This window comes from Equus przewalskii, chromosome 1, assembly GCF_037783145.1.
Source record: "Equus przewalskii isolate Varuska chromosome 1, EquPr2, whole genome shotgun sequence".
In the NCBI taxonomy this organism is placed as follows: Eukaryota; Metazoa; Chordata; class Mammalia; order Perissodactyla; family Equidae; genus Equus; species Equus przewalskii.
The window spans coordinates 83,199,982-83,220,662 of record NC_091831.1 but is presented as its reverse complement, the minus strand read 5'-3'; the positions used below and the strand labels follow the sequence as shown (position 1 = coordinate 83,220,662).

Here is a 20,681-nt window from a genome sequence, read left to right as displayed (position 1 = left end):
TAGAAATTTAGAAATGCTTCAGGTGGAGGAGGAGAGAGAACTAAGATTTTGAAAAATGAAGACAGTATTTGAGAAATATTTGACTCAATTAGGAAAAGTAACATAAGGATAGTAGGTATTCCAGAAGGAGGAGAGAGGGAGAAAGGAGCAGAGAGCTTGTTGAAAGAAATTATAGTTGAGAACTTTCCAAGCTTGGGGAAGAGACTGGACTTACAAGTACTTGAAGCCAATAGAAATCCTAATGACATCAATGCAAAGACCTTCTCCAAGACATATAATAATAAAACTACCAAAAGTCAATGACAAAGAAAAAATATTAAGGGCAGCAAGGCAGAAGAGAACAACTTACAAAGGAACCCCTGTCAGGCTTTCAGCAGGTTTCTCAGCACAAACTTTACAGGCTAGGAGTCAATGGAAGGATATATTCAAAATTCTGAAGGACAGAATCTTTCTGCCAAGAATTCTTTATGCAATAAAGTTATCTTTCAGATATGATAGAGAAATAAATGCTTTCCCAGATCAACAAAAACCGAGGGAGATCATTGCCTTACAAGACCTGCCTTACAAGAAAGGAGGAAAGGATCCCTCCTATCTGAAATGAAAAGGCAAAGGTTCACAAAGCTTTGAGCAAGGAGATAAATAGATAGACACAATCAGAAAACTGTAGCTCTCTATCAGAATAGGTTAGCAAACACTTAAGTATAAGATAAAAGATAAAGTGAAGGAAAGCATCAAAAATGAGTATAAACACTTCAATTTAGTCACAAACTCAGAATGCAAAAGAGAATAATTTGTGACAACAGTAATTCAGAAGGGGAAGAGGATGAGGATGGAATCTGCTTGGCTAATGGAGATAAGATGCTGTCAGAAAATGGACTACCTCATCTGTGAGGTCTTGTATACAAACCTCATGGTAATCACTAAACAAAAAGTCAGAGCAAAGGTACAAATCATAAACAAAGAAAAAATTGAGAAAACCATCAGAGAAAATGCCAACCTGAAATGGCAGTCAGAAATATGAGGGAAAAGAAACAGGGGAAATATAAAAAAACTGGAAAACAAAAGATAAAATGGCAGTATTAAGCCCTCATATATCAATAATCACTCTAAATGTAAATTGATTGACTCACCAATGAAAAGACACAGTGTGGCTGGTTGGATTAAAAAACAAGACCCAACCATATGCCACCTCCAGGAACCATATCTCAGCTCTAAAGGCAAACATAGGCTCAGAGTGAGGGGACAGAAGATGATACTCCAAGGAAATGGCAAACAAAAGAAAGTGAGTAGCCGTACTTGTATCAAACAAAGTAGACTTCAAGATAAAAGACAATGAGAGACAAAGAAGGGTAGTATATAATGATGAAAGAGAGATTCCAACAAGAGGACAAAACACTTAGGAATATGTATAAACCTAACACAGGAGCACCAAAGTATATAAAACAACAAACAGCCATAAAGGGAGAAATTGACAACACCACAATAATACTGGGGGACCTCAACACCCTACTTATATCAATGCATAGATCATCCAGGCAAAATATTAACAAGGAAACATTGGCCTTAAATGAAACACTAAATGGACTTACTAGATATATATAGACCATTCCATCCAAAACCAGCAGAATACACATTCTTCTCAAGTGCTGATGGAACATTCTCAAAGATAGAGCATGTGTTGGGAAACAAGGCAAGCCTCAATTAATTTAAGAAGATTGAAATATCAAGCATCTCATCCAACCACAATGCTAGGAAACTACAAATCAACTACAAGAAAAAAGCTAGGAAAATCACAAATATGTGGAGACTAAACAACATGCCACTGACCAACCAATGGATCCGTGGAGAAATCAAAGGAGAAATAAAAAAATACCTGGAGACAAATGAAAATGAACACTCAACATACCAACTCTTATGGGATGCAGCAAAAGCGGTTGTAAGAGGGAAATTCATAGCAATAGAGGCCCACCTCAACAAACAAGAAAAACTCAAATAAGTAATCTTATATTACATCTAACAGAACTAGAAAAAGAAGAACAAACAAGCCTAAAGTCAGCAGGAGGAAAATAATAATAATTAGAGCAGAAATAAATGAAATAGACACTACAAAAATCAAAAGAAAGGATTTGTCCTTTGATCCCTAATTATTTACATGTATGATTTAAATTTTCAATTGCATTTGGTTTGTCAAAAACTATTTTTCTCATTGATCTCCCACCTATTTGCATTGTGGTATCTGAGAACGTAGCCTGTATGATACTGTTTCTTTAAGTTTTATTGAGACTTGTTTCCATACATGACTAGGTGCAGGATTCTTTATAAGCCTATTACACCAAATATTCGTTGTTGCTCAAACCTTGCTTGTTTTAAGTAATATTTCGTCTTCTTGACAGATGAGTTTTGAAATTTCTCACTGTAATAGTGGATTTAACCAATTTCTTCTTATCATTTATCATTTTTGTTCATCATTTTTACTTTATTTGGTGCATGCCAGCTTAAAATATTTGTATCTTTCTGGGAAATGAAACTATCATTAGGAACTTACCCTCTTTAACCCTAATAATGTTTTTCTGTGTTGAAGACTCCAGCCTTCTTTGGGTTTGTCCAGCATGTCTGGCATATCTTTTCCAGTCAACTTCTTCATGTCCTTATGTATTAGTTGTCTCTTTTAAAAGGCATATAGTTAGATTAAAAACAAACAAACAACCTGACAAACTGTCTTTCATTGGTAGGTCAAGTCCATTTCCATTGTGGGGGCCATGAAGATGCACCACTCAGCTCTGACATTAGGAAGTGTAATTGGGGGGCAGGGTGCTCTGGGAACCCACCACCCACCACCACAATCTACCCCACATTCACACAGAGGGAACACCCCTGCTGCTGGTCAAGGACTGAGTGTAGAGGGACACTGAGGCAGCCCCATGCCTAGGAGAGCTCAGGCTCCTCTGATGGCTCCAGGACTCCCCATGAGCATGGCTGAAACTCTCTTTAACTGCTCTACCCTCTGACACTCCTCCTATCCAACCCTACATCATACTCTCCTTCCTTTTCAAAAGAACCTCTCCAAGTTAGTGACTGTCCCTGTGATTTTCAGTGTATAGATGTTTCCAGCAGTCAGCCTGTTTTCTCAGCTCCTTTGCTCCCCGTTGTTTCTTTAAACCCACTATTTTCATCTGTTTCCTTCCTTCTTAAGTACATTCTTTAGTAGTTCTTTCACCAACGTTGTGTGGGTGATAACCTTAGGCTTTGCACATCTGGAAATATCTCTGTTTTGTGCTCAGCCTTGAATAACGGTAGAGTTAGATACAGAATTCTACATGGACAGATTATTTTCGAGGTTATCCTGGATGTTCTGTGATATAAAATAAGATTTGCTTTGGGGACCATCCCCCAAAGTTTTAATGTGTGTGCTGAATCCCCCTTCCCTTCTTTCAATGTATCATGATTTTATTCTTTTACAATCTTAGCTTTGTAATAGATGCTGCAAGACCTTGGGGAAAAGCACAGCGCCTTGTCGCCTTATGTCCGTGCCCGCCCTACCTCCATGGGTCAGAACACGTACTGAGGGAGGAAGGAAGGGAGGAGCAGGCACTCAGGGCTGGTCTCCCCCTCAGTCCCTCAGTGATTCTCTCCTCCCCGGTCTAATCTGCTCTGCAGCCCCACTGGGCTCAAACAATGTGACCCACACACCTGGCTGCCCCTGCAAGAATTCTGGTGGCCTGCGACTCTGCTTCCCTCTTCTCTCACCCCTCAAACAGGGAAAAGCCCTACGTCATCCAGCCCTGGCACGAACGTGCACACTCAGAGTCCATTCCCTGCTGCCCCCACCTTTTGGCGCTAGCCTGTCCCACGCTCCGTGGGTAGTTAATTTCCCCAAGACCTTGGTTTTCTTTGAGGTCAGAGAACTCACCATTATCTGGGACAGTGCCGCCACTTGACAACTGAGGGAGCTCTCGGGGAATGCAGAGAGGCACGGGGACAGCTCCAGTGAAGTCTGGGAGATTGTAGGGGTGCTGCCAAGATGCAGCTTGCGCGGCTACTCAGCCGGGAGGGGGAGGGAGAGTCCGGAGCGCGGATGGGGTCTCTGGGTGGCTTTTGGAGGATCGGCAGCCGCGGGGCGCGGACCACATGGACAGCAGTCCTTCCTGTCACCTGGGTCCCGCAGACCCAGGAAAGAAGTCTCAGCGCAGAGGGCGAGTGAGCAGCGACAAGTGCAGCCTCTGTCCCGCCCAGGGCGCCACCTCCAAAGGCAGCGGGGGCTGGACGAACCGTGGGGCGGCCCACCCCGTCCTCAGTCCCGCCGTTGGAGGCGCCAGGCAGGGGCTGGAACCAGCTGGGGCGCCGGGCGGGGTTTCAGAGCTGAGCCCGGAGCGCCGGCCCCGCCAAGCGGGCGCGGAGCGGCGTGCGCCTGGGCGCCCACCTCTGCCCGCAGTGCCTGGGCAGCGGATCCTCTGTGTCCTCCCATCAGCGGGTTCTGCCAGCTGGAGGCCCCTCCCCGAGGCGGGAGCGGGCGGGAAGGCGGGGTCCGCCCGGCCCCAGGGCTCATGCGCCAATCCGACCCGGGGGTTGCGGCTCCAGAACTGGCGGCGCCCGGGCTGCGGAAGCGTCTCCAGCGGCCAGCTCCGTGGGAGAGCACAGGTGAGGCGCGCTGCCCTGCTCGCCAGACCGGCCGCGAGTGCGCGCGAGATTCCTCTCCCTTCTCCTGACTTGTCCCCGGGGCAGAGTCCGCAGTCCTGCCTTGGACTGCCTGGCCCTTCTCTTCCCTCTGTCACCAGCCTTCTCCATCTCTCCTTTTTTTCCCTCTCTGCCACCCCTGTCCCTGCCCTCTGCCTCTGTCCGTTGTGGCCATCTCTTTTCCTGATTTCTCTCTCATTTATCTCACTTTTTCTTGTCTATCTCTTGTTTATCTTTCTCCTGTCCTCCTCCTTCTCTTTCTTTCTCTCTCTCCCCCCACCCACCCCCACAACAAGAATTCTACTGGATTTTTTCCCCTGCGGGTTGACTTTTTAGGCTGCAATTCTTTTCATTCATCCGTCCATCCACCCACTCATCCACTCATTGTGTGTTGCTTGGTGATTCTCAGCTGGGGCTTCCCCTGGGCACTAGGGTAATTACTGAGCATCTGCCCCATATCCTTTCCCCAGCAGATTGTACCCAAAGATCGGAGCATGTAACCTGTTCAGTGCCTGTCGTGGGAAAAATACATGAATGATCAAGTCATAAATCCCGAGACTTCAGGGTGAGCTGAAAGAAGAGATTTGGCTTTAGAAACAAGGCATTGCCTGAATCCTTTCCTTGACGTTTTGCCTTTAGTAGTAGGCACAGACAACACACCAGGAAGCTAAACTTTGCAGGAACATTAAGGGACCTTGGGGCCCAAGCCATGCTTCTGTGCAGTGCAAGGCCAGGTTCCTGGGGACCGAGAGGGTGGGATTCAGAGCTCAGCTGTGGGCAGACAATAGGGAGGCCGGGGCTTTGCACATGACACATTTGGGTGAGAGTTGAAATTAGAAATTAACTGCAAATTTCTAAAATAAATAGTTGTCAGTGCTGCTGATGTGCAGAAATTGTCACATAATTACTATTGAATGAAGCAGACCTTTAATAGCAATTATTGTGGCATTTGAAATTAACGTTTTTGTGTATGTTAGGTAGGACCATGGTGAAAATATTTCATCTTAATACCAAAGATCGTCTTAGACACATACTAAGGGAAGAAATCAAGAAAAACAAATCTGATTCATTTTTGAGGAATAAAGTAGAAGTGTTGTATATCAAAGCAATTTTTTGCTTCTTGTTAAAAATTTAATCTTGTCGGAGAGACATAATTTCAGTACTCAAGGAGATTTTTGTGATATGTATAGCTACATTTTCAAACATGTACATACACACACATATTATATATACTATGCTGTAAAAAGCTTGTTTGTTTTTAAAGCTGTTAATTATCACCTAACACTTGTATCTTTTGGTTCTTATAAATAGTTTAACCTGTCCTTTTAGTTTGTTATGGTTTTTAATGATAATTCAGCTTAACTTTTCCGTTGATATGGAAAAGGAAATGTGTCAGTAGATAAATCATGCAGAAGTGAACAAAAATTAAATATGCTGAAAGAGGATTGCAGCGTGTGTATTGAAATAATTTCTAGATTAAAGAACGTTGGGCAAATTCCTAGGTAGATGCATGGCACTTCAATTTGGCAGACTATTTTCTGAGTTGAATCGTTAAATAGTCTTTTACGTCGTTTAACCACTGACTTGTAGTATATCAGAATTCAGGGGGTGGGGAAGGAATGCTTTTCAAATGATTTAGAACTGTCATGTCTGTTTTGCCTAGCAGATTTTTCCCCCCAGAAGTCCAGGTGACAAGTTTTCTTTGAACAGATAATCACGCAATTTTTTTTTTTTTTTTAATTCAGGGCTAGGTCGTGAGTGGCAATGCTTTTAAATTTCTTTTCCTTCTTTAAGTAGACTGTGTCTTTCCTTCTTTCTCGCAAATGAGGCTATTGTTGGCATCAGGTAGAATTTGGCTGAGCAGTGATGAAGAAACCGTGGACTGTTCCCCTGAAGGCTGCCAGTGGAATTGGTCCGTGTGGCCGCGTTGTGTTAGGACTCCAGCTGACCTCGCTGAGGCTTGGCTGAAGGCTGGGAAGCCTGCATTTGGTTTTGCTTTAACACAGCAGGAATTGCTGCTGGAGGGTTGTAGGCAGAGTTGGACATGGAGCCTGTGAGAGCTGGCCGGGGAGTCCTCTGGTCCCCCGGCTCCATGGCTCCACCAGCTGGCCTCCAGGAAAGCCTGAGTTTTTAGTTTTCACAGGGCTCCAGGGCTAGGAGGATGTCTAGAAAACAGGTGTGTTTCTCTTCTCAGGAAACCCAGGACTTCACAATCCATATGTGGAAGAAGTAGATAGATGATTATCCTCTGGAATCTTGCAAAAGGATTAGAAAAGCAACTCCAGAGGCTAGGAAAGCCAAAGGAATAGAGCACAGGAGATATTTTCTGCTCCTGTTTGCTTTTGCTGAAGTGGAAGGCAGACACAGGAAGGCATGGCTGGTGGGGTAGACGAGCCATTGATAAAATCTATTTTCTGAGCTGCAGCTTGGACCAACTGGAGTCTGGTCAGTGACTTGGGGGGTGAGCATCTTCAGACATCTCAGGAACACAAGATCGTCCGGTGTTTGCTAAGAGTTCTTTCCTCTGTAAACCGAGGGGGCAGGACGAAGAAGCCCAGGCATTTGGTCCCTCCTTAAACACTGTTGTGTGCTGGTCCTTGGCAGCACGTGAGTGGAGGGAAAGCAGCCATGAAACTGAGTCTGAACCTTGGCCTAGTGTGATAATAAATTGATGCTACCTAAGCTTTATCGAGCCAGGCTGTTTAGCGCTTTAGATATGTGCATCCATTCATCTTGACGGCCCCCTGATGAAGCGGGCAGTGAGGTGATCCTTTTCTTCAGATGAGAAAACAGAGGCAGGGAGAGGACCAGCACCCTGCCCACGGTCGCAGGATTGGTAAGGGCAGAGCCGGATGTGGTCCTGTCATTCTGACCCTAGAGTCCGCACACTTGACCTCTACGTGGCTGTAAGCCTGGTTATCCGGGACGGCCTGGATATGGCAGGAATAGGAAGGTGGACTATGGTCAGTGCTTCCCAGATGAAGGAATGATCAGAGTCTGCAGTCACGTCCCTGGGAATAGGTAATAAACCATGCTTTTCCACAGGGGGTGGGTGAGGCCTCATCCCTCAGAATGTAGCACTCTCTTTGTTGGTCAGTAGCCCCTGGTTGGTGGCCCAGAGTGGGTGGGAGCCTGAGGGAGACATACCCCTGAGGTCGAGAGCCCAGAAGGAACTGAGGCTATTGAGGAGAGCGGAGGATGGCAAAGGGTCCTTTAATAATGGATCAGAGCAGGGAGAACAAGAGCTGCACAGGCCGATGTACTGCCAGGGCCGCGGTGTCTGTGGAAGGAGAAAGAGGAAGGGCAGCTCCGCTTTGCCCAGGGCCCTTCGGGCAGGGAACATCCTCCGGGTGCAAAGGGCTCTGGGTGGTCCATGTGGGAAAGGAGGAGCGAGGCAGCACAGAGCCACTGTGCATGTGGTCTCCTGACCCAGAACTCACTGCCCAGGGCATGGATTGACCCCAGAGATGACCTCACTCATCTGCAGAGGTCATCGGAGATGTGTTGGGGATCACGGGAGAGGCGTGCAGGGAGGCTGGAGCTGGATGAGACTCCAGGTCTGATGTTGACCCTGGGAAAGGGCCTGTGAGTTCTTCAACAAGAAGCTTTGAGCATTCGGAGCTGGAGGGGCTCCCTCGGGATGCGCCATGTCAGACTCACATCCTTTTCCATTTTGAGAGGCTTCAATCTGGCGATTGTCCCAGAAGAGTGGACCAGGGTTAGATGGAGTCCCAGATGGAGCTTTGTAGGACGTTTTTGCACTTGTCCAAGTGACTTACCCCAGCAGTGCTGACGCACCTGAGAGTGGTGACCCTCAGGGAGGTCGGTCATGCCATAGGTCCCCGTCAGTTCTGCATCTCTGTCTCCTCCTCTTTGTTATTATTATTGTTATTACGTCATTGCCTTTTCCCCCTCCTCCTCGTTCTCACTATTATTATTAAGATTTGGGCGATAGCATTCATGGAGCATGGCGCTGGATGGAGATCTAACACAGCAGGGGCAGAATCCGGCTCCGCCAGGGTCTCAGAGGCTGGAGTGCTGTGCTGCGTTACTGACGGGGTGTTTGCCAGGCTGGGGACGAACGCGCTTGGCAGAGACAGGCAGCTTCCCTCACGTGGTCGTTGTGAAAACTCAGTGAAAGAAGGTGTGTTCAGTCTCTGGCACGTAGACACTTAACGCAGTCAGTAAGCAGTGGCCTCTATTTCTGTATCATGAAGCATCCTGCTAGCAAATACCCATCCTGCGGTTAACACCACGTGTCCCAATTTTAGTGCTGAGAAGAGGGCAGTCACATCCATGGCTCAGGGCACTCTGGACACTGCTGGCACCTGGGCCTACACGGCTGTGGTTGGCAAAGGGGGCCTGAGCGGTGAAGGCAGCTCAGTGGGGCTGTCTGCAGAGGCAGGCAGGGGTTCAACAGGACCCAGAGGAGAGCAAGCCAGGCTCCTGCCCAGGCTTGGGAAGATGTCCTTTGATTCCAAACATGTCAACTGTCATGTGGAGAACCGTCTGAGGATGAAAGAGAGAGAGGGAGCACATGAGAGAGATGGGGGTGTCTGTGTGTGCATGTGAGGGTGTGAGGGTATCTGGCTGTGTGTCGTTGTGTGAGCTCATGGAAGCTCAGCAATAGGGCTTCAGGCAGACCAGTTACTCTTTGAGAAAGGGAAGAATTGGCTTCATCCCACTGGAGTCATCCGCTGGCCGACCTGGAAAGGACTGTAGAGATGATCTAGCCCAACCCCAGTTTATAGATGGGAAATTGAGGCTGAGAGAGGTGGGCTGGTCAGCTGAGGGTCACCCAGTGGACTGGGGTGTCCACCTCTGCCTCCTCAAGAAGCACTGGCTAGCACTATTCTCTCATGTCAGTGGCATCCCCTTTGAGGAATTAGTTTGGAAGGATTAGGAGGGGCTCAGATCCCCTTGGTGGCACACAGGTTGGACTTGGTGCTCACCGTCGGGGCCACTGTGAGGGTGACACAGGGAGTGCAACCCAAGCAGACTTTGGGGATACACTTGTGGGTTTCAGTCCCAGCGTGCCTCCTACTTGCAGGGGACATCGGGCAGGATGTTTAGCTCTGGGGAGCCCAGGGCTGCCTCATCTGTGAAAGAGAGTGATGATCCTCCAGGTGCAGTGAAGATGGAAGAGGTGACATGCACAGTGCCTGTCACAGACTCCTGCCACCGAGAGAGTGAGGGCAGGGTGCCTGTGTGTGCTTTCATGGGGGGGGGGGGGGTGGAGGCAGGAGGCAGGGCCAGAGAAAGGAGCTGACATGAGCCCTAGTGGCATTTATGCATGACAAGCCCATGGAGGTCCCTGTGAGGAGGGGGCTCAGGGCCCCGGGGACAACTACTTTCTAGTGATGAAAACTCGGAACACTCAGTGGAGTGTGGTCCAGCAGTACCGCTCACCAGCTGAGGGAGGCGCTTGAAGCCAGTTTTCCCAGTTTGCAGACCTCGCTGGTGGAGCTGACTATGGAAGAGCAGAGATGAATGCCTCTCCAGCAGGTTGATGGCACCCTCCCCTTCTGGGTGCCAACCTCACATGAGGCCACTGTGTGTCTCCCCTCCAAGCCATGAGCACCTCAAGGGCAAAGGGGAGGCTGGTCCACCTGTGTGTGCCCAGCAGGTTGGCACAAGAGGACAGTGGATAAGTGGGCAGAGGAGATGCAAGTGGATGACTGTGTGAGGAGAACCAAGGGTGGGCACTTCTGGTGAGTGGAGACACGGGAGACCCCTCAATTGGACCAGGGCCAAGGCCAGGTGGAGAGAAGGCTGCCCCCAGGTGTGGGAGCAGGGGCCAGGCACAGCCCCAGACCAACCCTGCATGCCTGGGTGTCTACTGCTCCAGCTTTTACCCCTGTGGACACCTGTGCCTACAGGAGCTCCTGTCCCCAGGTGCTCAAAGTGTCCTGGCACTTCTGATGATTTGGGAGAAAAATCAGCATGCTGAGCATCAGGGGACAAAAACTGCTGTAAATCAGGGCTCAAACCTGTTAGAGTTGTCAACCGGGTCAGAACTGGCTGGTGGAGGCAGCCTTGCATGCTCTGTGAGCAGGGCCACTGCTGCCTGGAGGCTGACAGGCATCCTTCCTCCCTGATGGGGTCCTGGAGGTGAAAGCAGGTGGCCTAGAGCTCTGAGCCAGGTGAGCTGTCACATCTATAGGAGTCAGCGTTCTTTGGATGCTAACAGCAAAGCCTGACTCTGGCCAACTTAGCCAAGAAGATTAATTAGAAGGTTACGGTGGGGGTGGGGAGGGGTGGTCCCAGTGTCAAAGGGAGGACTGGAGAAGTACGCTTGGAGAAGACAGGGACTGAGCTGCCTCAGAGTCCTGGCAAGCTCCCGGACGGAACTCGGGTTTGCGGAGGAGGACGCCGGGTGGCAGACCACGCCACAGCATGTGACCGGTGCCCTGTTGTCACAGAGATCACGCAACCCCCTTCCACGTGTGGGTTTAAGACCCTGGAGCAAAAGAGCGTCTTCAGTGCGGGACAGCCAACCCTTGCTGAGAGCTGCTCCCTGCCGCCCGTGAGGCCCAGTGGGGTACAAAGAGGAACAGACAGACAGTCCCTCTCCAGGGCCGGCTAGGGTGACAGTGAGCAGGGCAGGGCAGGCTGTGGATGGCGCTCCGCACGCCTGAGCCCCGGCATGCCTACCCTGCTGGTGTCGTGTGTGAGCAGGTGCAGGGGAAACCCATTCCTTCTGCTTTGTGGGCAGCCCCCTGGGCCTCACTGGAAGTCCTCACACCAGGGTCTAGTTGCAGGCTTTGGAAGGACAGGGCACTGGAGTATAATTTCCATACCGGAAAAGGGTTGTCTCCCTGGGTTTAGTTTGGCCCCTGGTGCTGGAGTGTGGGGGGAATGCTGTGCGTGTCTGCACTGGGGATCAGACCCGGGCTTGACCCCCTCTGCCTGATCTGACTGTGGAAGGCAAGTGGACAGGGGGTCCCTCCGCCCCTCCATCTGCACTGGGGGGCTGCTCCACCTCCTGGGGGAGCCTGAGGACACGGGCGTTCATGGGGGTCAGGTGCTCAGAGCTCCTCATGGCAAGGAGCTGTGCACACTGCTGCCTCTGACTCTGCCCCTCTCCCCTTGCCCTCCCCTGCCTCACTCACTGGGCTGTATTCACATGCCGGTCTGGCCTGGCTCAGTATGAATAGAAAGGTCTTATTTAGGGGCACCTCTGTGTCACCCTGAGCTCCTTCCCCGCAACCATCTCCTCATGGCTGGAATGTGCCCAGTCCTTCTTTGCCACTATGACTTTGCCTGTGCCGTTTTCACCATCACTTCCTGATGCACTCCTATTCATCCATCAACACCCAGGGCTAGTGTCGCCTCTTCGATGGGGCATTCCTCAGGCCCCCCAGGCTGCTCTGGTTAGTGACTGTCCATCCCTGATCCTGCAACGTTTCTCCCACATTTTCTCCTCCTTTCTGTTCTCATGTAGTCTTCCCCTTCTACTAGGGAGATTCCACCCTTTCATGAGTCCTGGGCAAACCCCTCTCCATCCTCAGGGCTCAGCTGAAATGCCACACTTGCCCATTTATAACACGCACACACATGTAGGCCAATGCGTACTGTCCTGCTGCTCAGCACATCCCAGGACTGTCTTGTCACCACTGTCACCACAGCACCTAGGACAGACCCGGCATGCATAAGGCTGTCTGCAAAGGTTTGCTGAATGAATGAACAAACAAGTTAGGAAGTTAATGAAAAATACGACCTGTTGGTCATTTCTGTATATTTCCTTCAAGGATTCTTCCTTTGGCTTATGTGTTTTTGCCAAGAATAGATTACACCAAATATATAACCTTTTTGCCCTTCTTCCTCCTCAACGTTACATTGTAGGCATATTACACATTCCATTCCGAGGCTACACAATGCTTCATCTCGGCTACGCATCACAACTTACCACAAGTCTCTGTCGTGCGGCGTTGAGCAGTTTGTTGTTTATCCTCGCTGTGCACAACACTGTGATGGACGTCTCTGTTTCATCCCACATTGGGCAGATCTGCCCCCTCCAGCTCCTCCTTCAGCCACCATCAGTGTGGTCTGTCCCCTACCTGGAGGAAGGACACCTTCAGAGCCTGAGCTCCTTGCGTGGACTCATCCTTGGGAGGATTCTTGGCACCCACAGGCCACTGAGCCTTTCCCAGTCGGCTCAAGTGGCTGACCCTGGGCTGCCACTTTCCTGAGGAGAAACTGAGGGGCTTCTCACTGGGGAAAGAAATGCCGGGGTCAAGGGGAGGTGAGGGGATAGGGCAAGGCTGGAGGGCCTTGTGGTGCCTCATATTGGTCTCATGTCCGCGTTGGAGAGAAAAGGATGCCTTTTGCTGCAGATAGCAACTTCCTCACCTGCCGGGGTTGTGGACCAGGTGGGGCTGCGGGCCTGCAGAGAGGCTCCTGGGGGAGGCAGGTGCAGGAGAGCCTCAGAGCAGGTGCCCCCGCCCTTCCCATGCTGCGCTTTTCTCCTCCCTGGGACCCCACGGAAACATGAGGGGCTCACATTGTCCTGTCTGTACTGGGGGGAGACGGCTGCATGCTTTGTGAGGATAACATTGATTTCTTCTGACGGTTGCTAAACCCATTTCATGTTCCCGAATTCATTCATTCAGCCAAGGTTTGCTGACCGCTGCTGTGAGCAGGCGCTAGGAAGGACTCAGATGGCGAGGTGAACTGATGTATTGGACTCTTAGGGCCTGCCTTGCAGTAAACCACAAGTGGGTAAATATGATGTTACACGTGGTGCAATGCGGGACGTTGGTCCAGGTACGGCAGTGGTGGAGGCAGGAGTGTTCTCAGTGCCTGAGAGGATCGGGGGAGGCACAGAGAGGGGCCACGCCCAAGCTGGGCTTTGCCGAATGAGCTGGAGTTCATGGGTCCCATGGGGAATGCGGGTGTCCATGTGCAGGGGGAGCCTGAAACAACACCTGGGGGCATCTGGGTGACCCTGGGCAAGAATGAGTAAGACTGAGCAGGGGCCGCTGTTTGGGCAATCCGACCTTGGCTGGTCTCCGCCAGAGCAGGCTCGGCTCTGCAGTGGCGGGGACCACTGCCCAACACACGGGGCTGGGCTGGGAGTGGGGGGACGAGTGGGGACATGTGACTCTTCCAAGAAGCCTGGCTCTGAGGAATAGGGAGACGACACAGAAGCTGGTGGGGCACGTGGTGTGGACAAAGAGGCTGCTAGGCTGGGAGACAGGTCTGGCAGCCTGAGGGGTTATGGGGTGAAGTCAGAACAGAGACAGATGCTGTCAGGAGCAAGGACTATGAAGGCGACACTCCTCCACACGCTGTGACATCCTGATGCTGTGACCTCCCTCTGTGCCCTTGGCACTCAGTGGGGCCAGACAGGGCCTGAGCGTGGGGCAGGAACCGCTGGTGCTGGGTGTCCTCACGCTGGAGTCCACTGTTGACAGATGACCTAGAACTCCTGGAGGGTCCTTGAGGCCTGGATGGTGCCCGGGACAGGCGCCCCTCCCTTCCCCTCCAACCTCCCTGTTCCTCAGCCTGGCAAACAGCCTTCCCCTGGCCTTCCGCCAGGGGAATCTGTGCATTTCTCTCATCTCTCCTTGCTCCTGTCTCTAGGGGCTGCTGCTTCTAGGTATTTCTCAGCAGAGACCTCTGTCCCCACCCCCAGGGAGGACATGGGCAGTAAGGTCATTTCTTCCATTTCACAGATGCAAACCGAGGCTCAGAGAATGTAGTGGCTCGTCTAACATCACACAGCTAAGGATTGGCGAAGCCTGGATTCACATGGAGCCTTGTTCACCCCCCAGTTCTTGTTCCTGTCACCATTTGACACCGGACATCAGGTTCCTGGTAAGAGGAGGTTTTTTTTTTTAACGTATGCTTTTTTGGTGAGGAAGATTGGCCCTGAGCTAATGTCTGTTACCAATCTTCCTCTTTTTTTTTTTTTCCTCCCTAAAGCCCCAGCACATAGTTGTAGGTCATTCTAGCTCTTCTATGTGGGATGCTGCCACTGCATGGCTTGATCCCAACCGGCGAATCCCAGACCGCCGAAACGGAGTGGGCAAACTTCACCACTCTGCCACGGGGCCAGCCTGAGAGGAGACTGTTTAAGGCAGCTGCAGCCTGCGTGCTGGGAGGTGATCCTGAGAGCCTGTGTCACTGCTGTTGCTTCCTCTCTCTGTAGAGCCCCGTGGGCCAAGTGTGGCCGGCCCGCTCATCAGGGGAACTCTCCCATCTCAGGGATCCTCCCTGGGCTGAGCCCTCTAGAGCCCTAAAGCCCTGAAGACCGACAGCTGTTGGATTGTCTACCTTGCTCAGCTGGCTCAGGCCCTGCTGGTCAACATGGCTGCTGGGAAGGGGGCTCTGCAGGGCCCTTCGGCTGAAAACAGATGGCGGCTTAGTGAACCCGAGCAGGGCCGGGGCCGCAAGCCTGTGCTGCTGGAGAAAACGAACCGCCTGGGCCCCCAGGCTGCCATGGGCAGTGGTGGCCGGGATGAGGCCTGTGCCAAGATGGCGCTGTCAGCAACCCCGGGCAAGCTCCGCCTGGGAAAGCCAATGCTGCGAAAGGCGTGCTGGGCACAGGGGCAGAGCGCCTTCACCGAGGTGCCTCGGCCTGGGAGGAGGCTGGGGGATGGGCAGGCCCACGAAGGGGAGCACAGTGGTCCTACAGGCCGGCCCGGTCCCCAGGAGCTGACCGAGGATGTCCCCAGGGACCAAGCAGGTGGCACGGTCTCCTTGGTGTGGCCCGTTGGAGCCCGAGGGGAGCAGAGAAGCGCCTTCAGCAAACCAGCCAGGTGTCCAGCAGGGAGGCCTGGGCCAACCTCTGTCCTCCAGGGAGGGGGACCTGCAGATGCGCTGGGGGAGCTCTTGGGTCTCATCAACACGGTAGACGCCTCTGGTTGGGGCCAACTTTCAAATTCTAAGATTTTAGCGGCCGATTTCTGGAACCTGCAGATGTCGCCCCAAAACGCACCTCTCTGCAGCCCTTTGGTGGGTGCCCCCATGCTGTGGCTCAAGCAGCCCACGGCCCAGACACCCACGCCCTCGGCGGCCTCCTCCACCGCCTCCTGGGCCCTCCTGCCCTCCACGTTCTCCTCCCTGGGCCTGTCCACCCAGAACTGGTGCGCAAAGTGCAACCTCTCCTTTCGCCTGACCTCCGACCTGGTCTTCCACATGCGGTCCCACCACAAGAAAGAGCGTGCGACGCCTGACCTACAGTCTAAGAAGCTGAGAGAGGAGGCCCTCACTTGCCCCATTTGCCACGAGTACTTCCGGGAGCGCCACCACCTCGCCCGGCACATGACCTCTCACAGTTAGCAGGTGGCCGTGGAGCAGACAGCTGGGCACAGCGTCCAGCTGGCTCACCGGGCCTTCCTTTGAAAGGGCTGGTCACAGTCATCTGCAGGGCTGTGTGCTTCAGCATTTGTAGATGAACAGCTCAGTCGTCATTTGAAAAAGATAACCAAGCCCCTGTGATGTGTTTTGAAGGAAATAAAGTCGTGAAATAAAATGATGTGCTTTGCTCATCCAGGGCATGGTGACTAACAGGCACAAAGTGTTGGTAATGTTTTCAAAAGTCGGGGCCCTACTCCTGTCACTACGCCTTTTGCTCTGTACAGAAGCAAGTTTGGAAAAGAGCCTGGGCTCTGGAGGCGGACAAATCCGGATTCGAATCGCGGCCCTTTGCCTACTAGCCCTGACCTTGGACAAATAGCTTTAACTGTCTGAGCCCCAGTTTTCTTATCTGAAAAGTGGAGATGATGACACCTGTGTCTTAGGGATGTTGTCAGGGTTACATGGGAAGATGTGTGGAGAGTGGCCAGCATGGCGCCTGGCACAGTGTGATCACTGAGTAAACGATATTTATTACCAAGGTCCATCAGTCCTTGGACCTTAGTCCAAGGTAGTTCAGGTATTTGTTACCTGGTCCTTGGTTGTGGGTCTGTGGGTTGGCTTGGGCTGAGCTGGTCTTGTCTGAGCTTGGCTCCAGATTTCCGGTGGATGTAGGTCCATGCTCTTTTTCTCTGGGACAGTTGGGCTTCTCTCACGGTTATGCCAAGAGCACAAGAGGATAAATCCAAATACACGAGCACATCTCAAGCCTCTGCTTGGGTCACTTTCATTAATGCCCCTTTGGTCAACGCAAGTCAATGGCCAAGCCCGAAGTTAAGGGGTGAAATGTGCACACTGCCCATGGTGAAGCCACGAGTGGGTGTGTAATCCTTGTACAGGGGCCTGAAGAATTGGGACCAATAATTCAACCTTCCACCTGGTCCATGGTTCTTCACATTCTGAATATGTGAAAATGGAAAAATGGGGAGGTCTAACACACCACACACACACACACACACACACACACTCCCCTTAGCTTTCAGGAAGTCAGCATATGCAGAAACTCAATGCTGAAAACATAATGAGGACTGGGGTAGTTCTGGGTGCCATTTCTTATCTCTTGTCTGTGGAGTTTCTTTCAGTAACTATCCTGTTTACCCACATTTGTCCTTGTTCCTAATAATGCAGACCTCAGGTCAGGAGCTCTGATGTGGCACAGGCCGTGTTGTGTGGAAGCCACTCGTTGGGAGTTCTTTTGAGTCAGTGCAGTTCCTTTGACTGGTTTCCACTTCACTGTCAGGATCTGTTCATTTGACCTCCAGTTTCCAACCCTCCACTGGGGCCTCTGTCACGGAGCTCAGGCTTGTGATTGGGGAGGAGCTGGTGGGGGTCTCACACAGAGGCCAGCTAGCCATCCAAAGCCCCTAGACTCTGCCTCTTCTCTCCATCTCCATGGAGCCCACCTTGTCCGAGGCAGCAGCATGACCTGCCTGGCCCGCCCAACCCCTCTGTCCCTCTTTCTCATCCTCCCTCACCTCCCACCCACACACCATCCATTCTCCACCCACAGCCAACCATCCACTCATTTACTGGCTTCCCTGGGCACCCATGCTGTGCCAGGCTCTGTGCCAAACCCTGGGTGGGGGAGCAGTGAATTCGCCCATGATCCTTAGGGTGTGAGATGATTAGAGTGCAGTGTGACAGAGGCTAAACAGAGGTCTGTGCTGGGGTGCTGGATGTGGGGGGCTGCCTAAATCAGACCTGTGGGTAGCAGGGAAGGGCATGAGCTGAGCCTCAAATTCCAGTGGGCGCTGGTGATTCAGACAGGGAGAGCAGTGGCTAGGGAGAAAGGGTGGTCCCTGTAGACATGCTAGGGTGGGCAAAGCCAGCGTGAGGAGGACTTGGGGGGGGTGGCCCTCTGAAATAAAGACATAGGAAGGCCTCAAAGGAGAGGAGTTTGGACCAGGGCGGAGAGGGTCGGCTCCGAGTGGCACTTCGAGGTGGCCTCTGGCTGCAGTGGGAGGCTTGGGCTGGAGGAGAGGAGATGACCCCCTAAGCCATTTTCCTCTGCATCTGGAAGGAGCCAGCAGTGTTGTCCATAGGCATCCCTCCAGGGCTTTGAACCTCAGGCTCCACACTGCACTGACATCCATTACATCATTTCATCTGCCCAGCATGCCCACGAAGTAGATACTTAATTCCCATTTTACTGCAGAAGAAACTAAGCTCCAAGAGGTTAACTGAGTTTCCTAACACCATGGGTTCAGGGGCAGAACACAAGAATAAGACCCCAGGACCGCCCAACTCTGAGCTCACATCCTTCCCAGCCTGCCTTCTCAGGAGGGCATGGTGACGTGGCCTCGTGGTTGGTTCAGAAACTGGGACTGGGGACCAGGCATTGTCTGAAATTTCCACTTGCACCCTGCCCACCCCCGCCCCCCATTTCCTATCACTCTTCTTTCTTTAGCTCTTTTCACTGTTTTGCATTCTATGTACTTTACTGATTTATCCTGTGTATGGTGTCTCCCATCACTAGTCTGTAAGCCCCATGCGCGATTTTGGCTGTTTTGTTCACTGCTGCATCCCCAGCAGCTGGAACAATGTGGCCACGTAGCAGCTCTTCAGCAGACACTTGTTGCGGGAACGAAGGAGATGCCTGGTTCCAGCCTCACCCCTGACGAGTCTTGAATCAGCTTCTCACATGAGTTTTGCACCTGTCGAATGGTGTGCACAGCTGTCCTCCTCTGGCTTATTAGATTGGTCCATCATTTCTGTGAAATTATTTTGAAAGGCAAAATGCATTATACTAAGATACGATAGAAATTTAGAATTGAGAGGGACTCCAGATTTCCGGTCCATCCCCTCCCTTTATAGCAGGGGGCGTGGAGGTCCACTGATGAGCTGGTCAAGGTGAGGACCCCTGAGACGTCTAGCCCTGTGTGTCTCCCCTGGCCCGCCCACACTCTTCGAGGAACCGCCACTATGGCCTCAAATGGAATTATTACTAACAGTGACCATTCCACTCACAAGCAAGAGAGACATTTGGAAAACATTTAAATTAAAGTTATTGAAGAAGCACAATGAGACCTCTTCCTCTAACTCAGCTTTTTAAGATGGAGTTCATTTTGGTAAAGATGGATGTAGATGCAAGTTGCTTTGCAGCCATTTAAGGTAACAAACTCACAGATGACTTATGGAGGTGATGGCTTGGAGTTTATTAACATGGCAGTTCCTGCTTGTCAGCAGGCTGGGTTCCCAAAGTCCCCTTGGCAGTCAGATCCTGTCTCCTCTGCCCTCCTGTATTTACTGGAGAGTCGTCACTTCTAATCTGACTTTGCCTTAGCGCTCTCTTCCACCTTCTGGATCAGTTAAGAGTTGACGGGTGATGTTGTCACAAAACATCCCATCAGCGGGTATGCTTTTTACTCTACAATTCTAGGTGAGAAGTGCCACATTCCTCAAGTTCTCTCTATATCATTTCATCTGCTCTGCACCCCGATCCTGTGATTCTGGTAGGATGTGCCATCTGTCTTTTTCAATTCCTCTCCTGTGTCTCAAGGTCACAGAAAGCCCCCCGACACCCCCACCTAAGAGGGTATCTTCTCTTAGCCTCGTGAGGTCTCCCCAGGCCGTGTGGTGTCTGCCTCTGTGCTACCATGGCTCCGTCTCCTCTCTTCCACCTCTCCCAGAGTCTTGGGTCTTGGAGGTTTTCTGGCAATGCTGTCACTAGGCATGTTACACAGAAGCCACTGAGTCAATGAACAGAAAGGCTTGGCTGACTTTTTGGGCTACAGAGGGGAAAATACTCAGGGCGGCTGGAAAAACGGCTAATTATATCTTGATAAATTATCTCCCAGCAGCCAGTCCATTAAGAGTTATAAAAGTCCCCAAGATGTACTAAAATAAGAGATTCTGAATTCAGATTCATTTTACTGCTCAATTTTAACCAAGATCTGCTTTTCTCTCTGTTTTTATCCGGAGAGAAGTAAAACCTTGACAAGGCTGGGATCCTGGACTTCCACTTCTAGTCAATTCCTGGATCGTAGACCATGGATCCTGCTCAAATGCCCATCTAATTCGGTTAATGACGTGAGTGAAGCCCACTGAGTTTGGGGGGCGGGGAGAGTGAAGAGGGGCGGTCCTGACACCTGGAGCTCAATGGCTCTGGGTGAAGGCTCCTCAGCGCCAGGCTGAACACAACCCTCAAGAAAGGCCAGAATCAGAACCGTATGTGAAATTAGAGGTCAACGGATCCTGTTGTCTTTTAAACACTGACGGCCAAAATGGCATGGACTCAAGGAAGCTCGTCAGTGGTGGTGATGGGGAGGGGCAAGATCCCCCAGCTGGAGACCCCTAACTCTATATGCTCCCAGGCTTTGAGGGGCCTGGGTGCTGGGCCTGGCTCTGCTGACTTCACCCATCCACCCCCATTCCTCTGGGGACAGGAAGAGAACTATCTTTAGGAGTGAAAGTCGGTCCGGAGTTGTCCCAAGGGAATTTTGCGTCCTTCCTTTCCTTGGAAGGCGCTGGTGCCCCCTGGAGGCAGCTGGCCTCCCCTGCAGGCCACTTCTCTGCAGAGAAAGGATTCCCACGCCCTGGCTATTTGCATAACTTATTTTCTCCTTTTTGTAGTAGAAGTCACGAGGAAGTCTAACGATCATACAGCAAGATATAACTCCCAAAGAATAAATCTTTTATTTAAAAAA

The 20,681-nt window shown here is 51.2% G+C and overlaps 1 protein-coding gene and 1 long non-coding RNA gene across 3 annotated transcripts in view; one reads left to right on the top strand and one right to left on the bottom strand.

Moving 5' to 3' along the window:
• The window catches only part of LOC139082867 (uncharacterized), a 19,259-nt gene extending 14,762 nt beyond the window's left edge, over positions 1 to 4,497 (bottom strand). The window contains exon 1 of the long non-coding RNA XR_011539200.1: positions 3,911 to 4,497. This is a non-coding gene — a long non-coding RNA (uncharacterized lncRNA). The remainder of the gene's footprint in view (positions 1 to 3,910) is intronic.
• Positions 1 to 20,681, top strand: part of ZNF488 (zinc finger protein 488) — a 25,605-nt gene extending 4,924 nt beyond the window's left edge. Inside the window, exons 1-3 of one of the 2 annotated variants that reach the window (XM_008530265.2) lie at positions 4,332 to 4,638; positions 14,352 to 14,493; positions 14,602 to 20,681. In XM_008530265.2, the coding sequence (XP_008528487.1) occupies positions 14,986 to 15,960 (975 nt within the window). In that variant the 5' untranslated portion in view covers positions 4,332 to 4,638; positions 14,352 to 14,493; positions 14,602 to 14,985 and the 3' untranslated portion in view covers positions 15,961 to 20,681. Of the gene's footprint in view, positions 1 to 4,331; positions 4,639 to 14,351; positions 14,494 to 14,601 lie in introns of those variants that run through there. The other variant, XM_008530264.2, reaches the window with a different exon arrangement.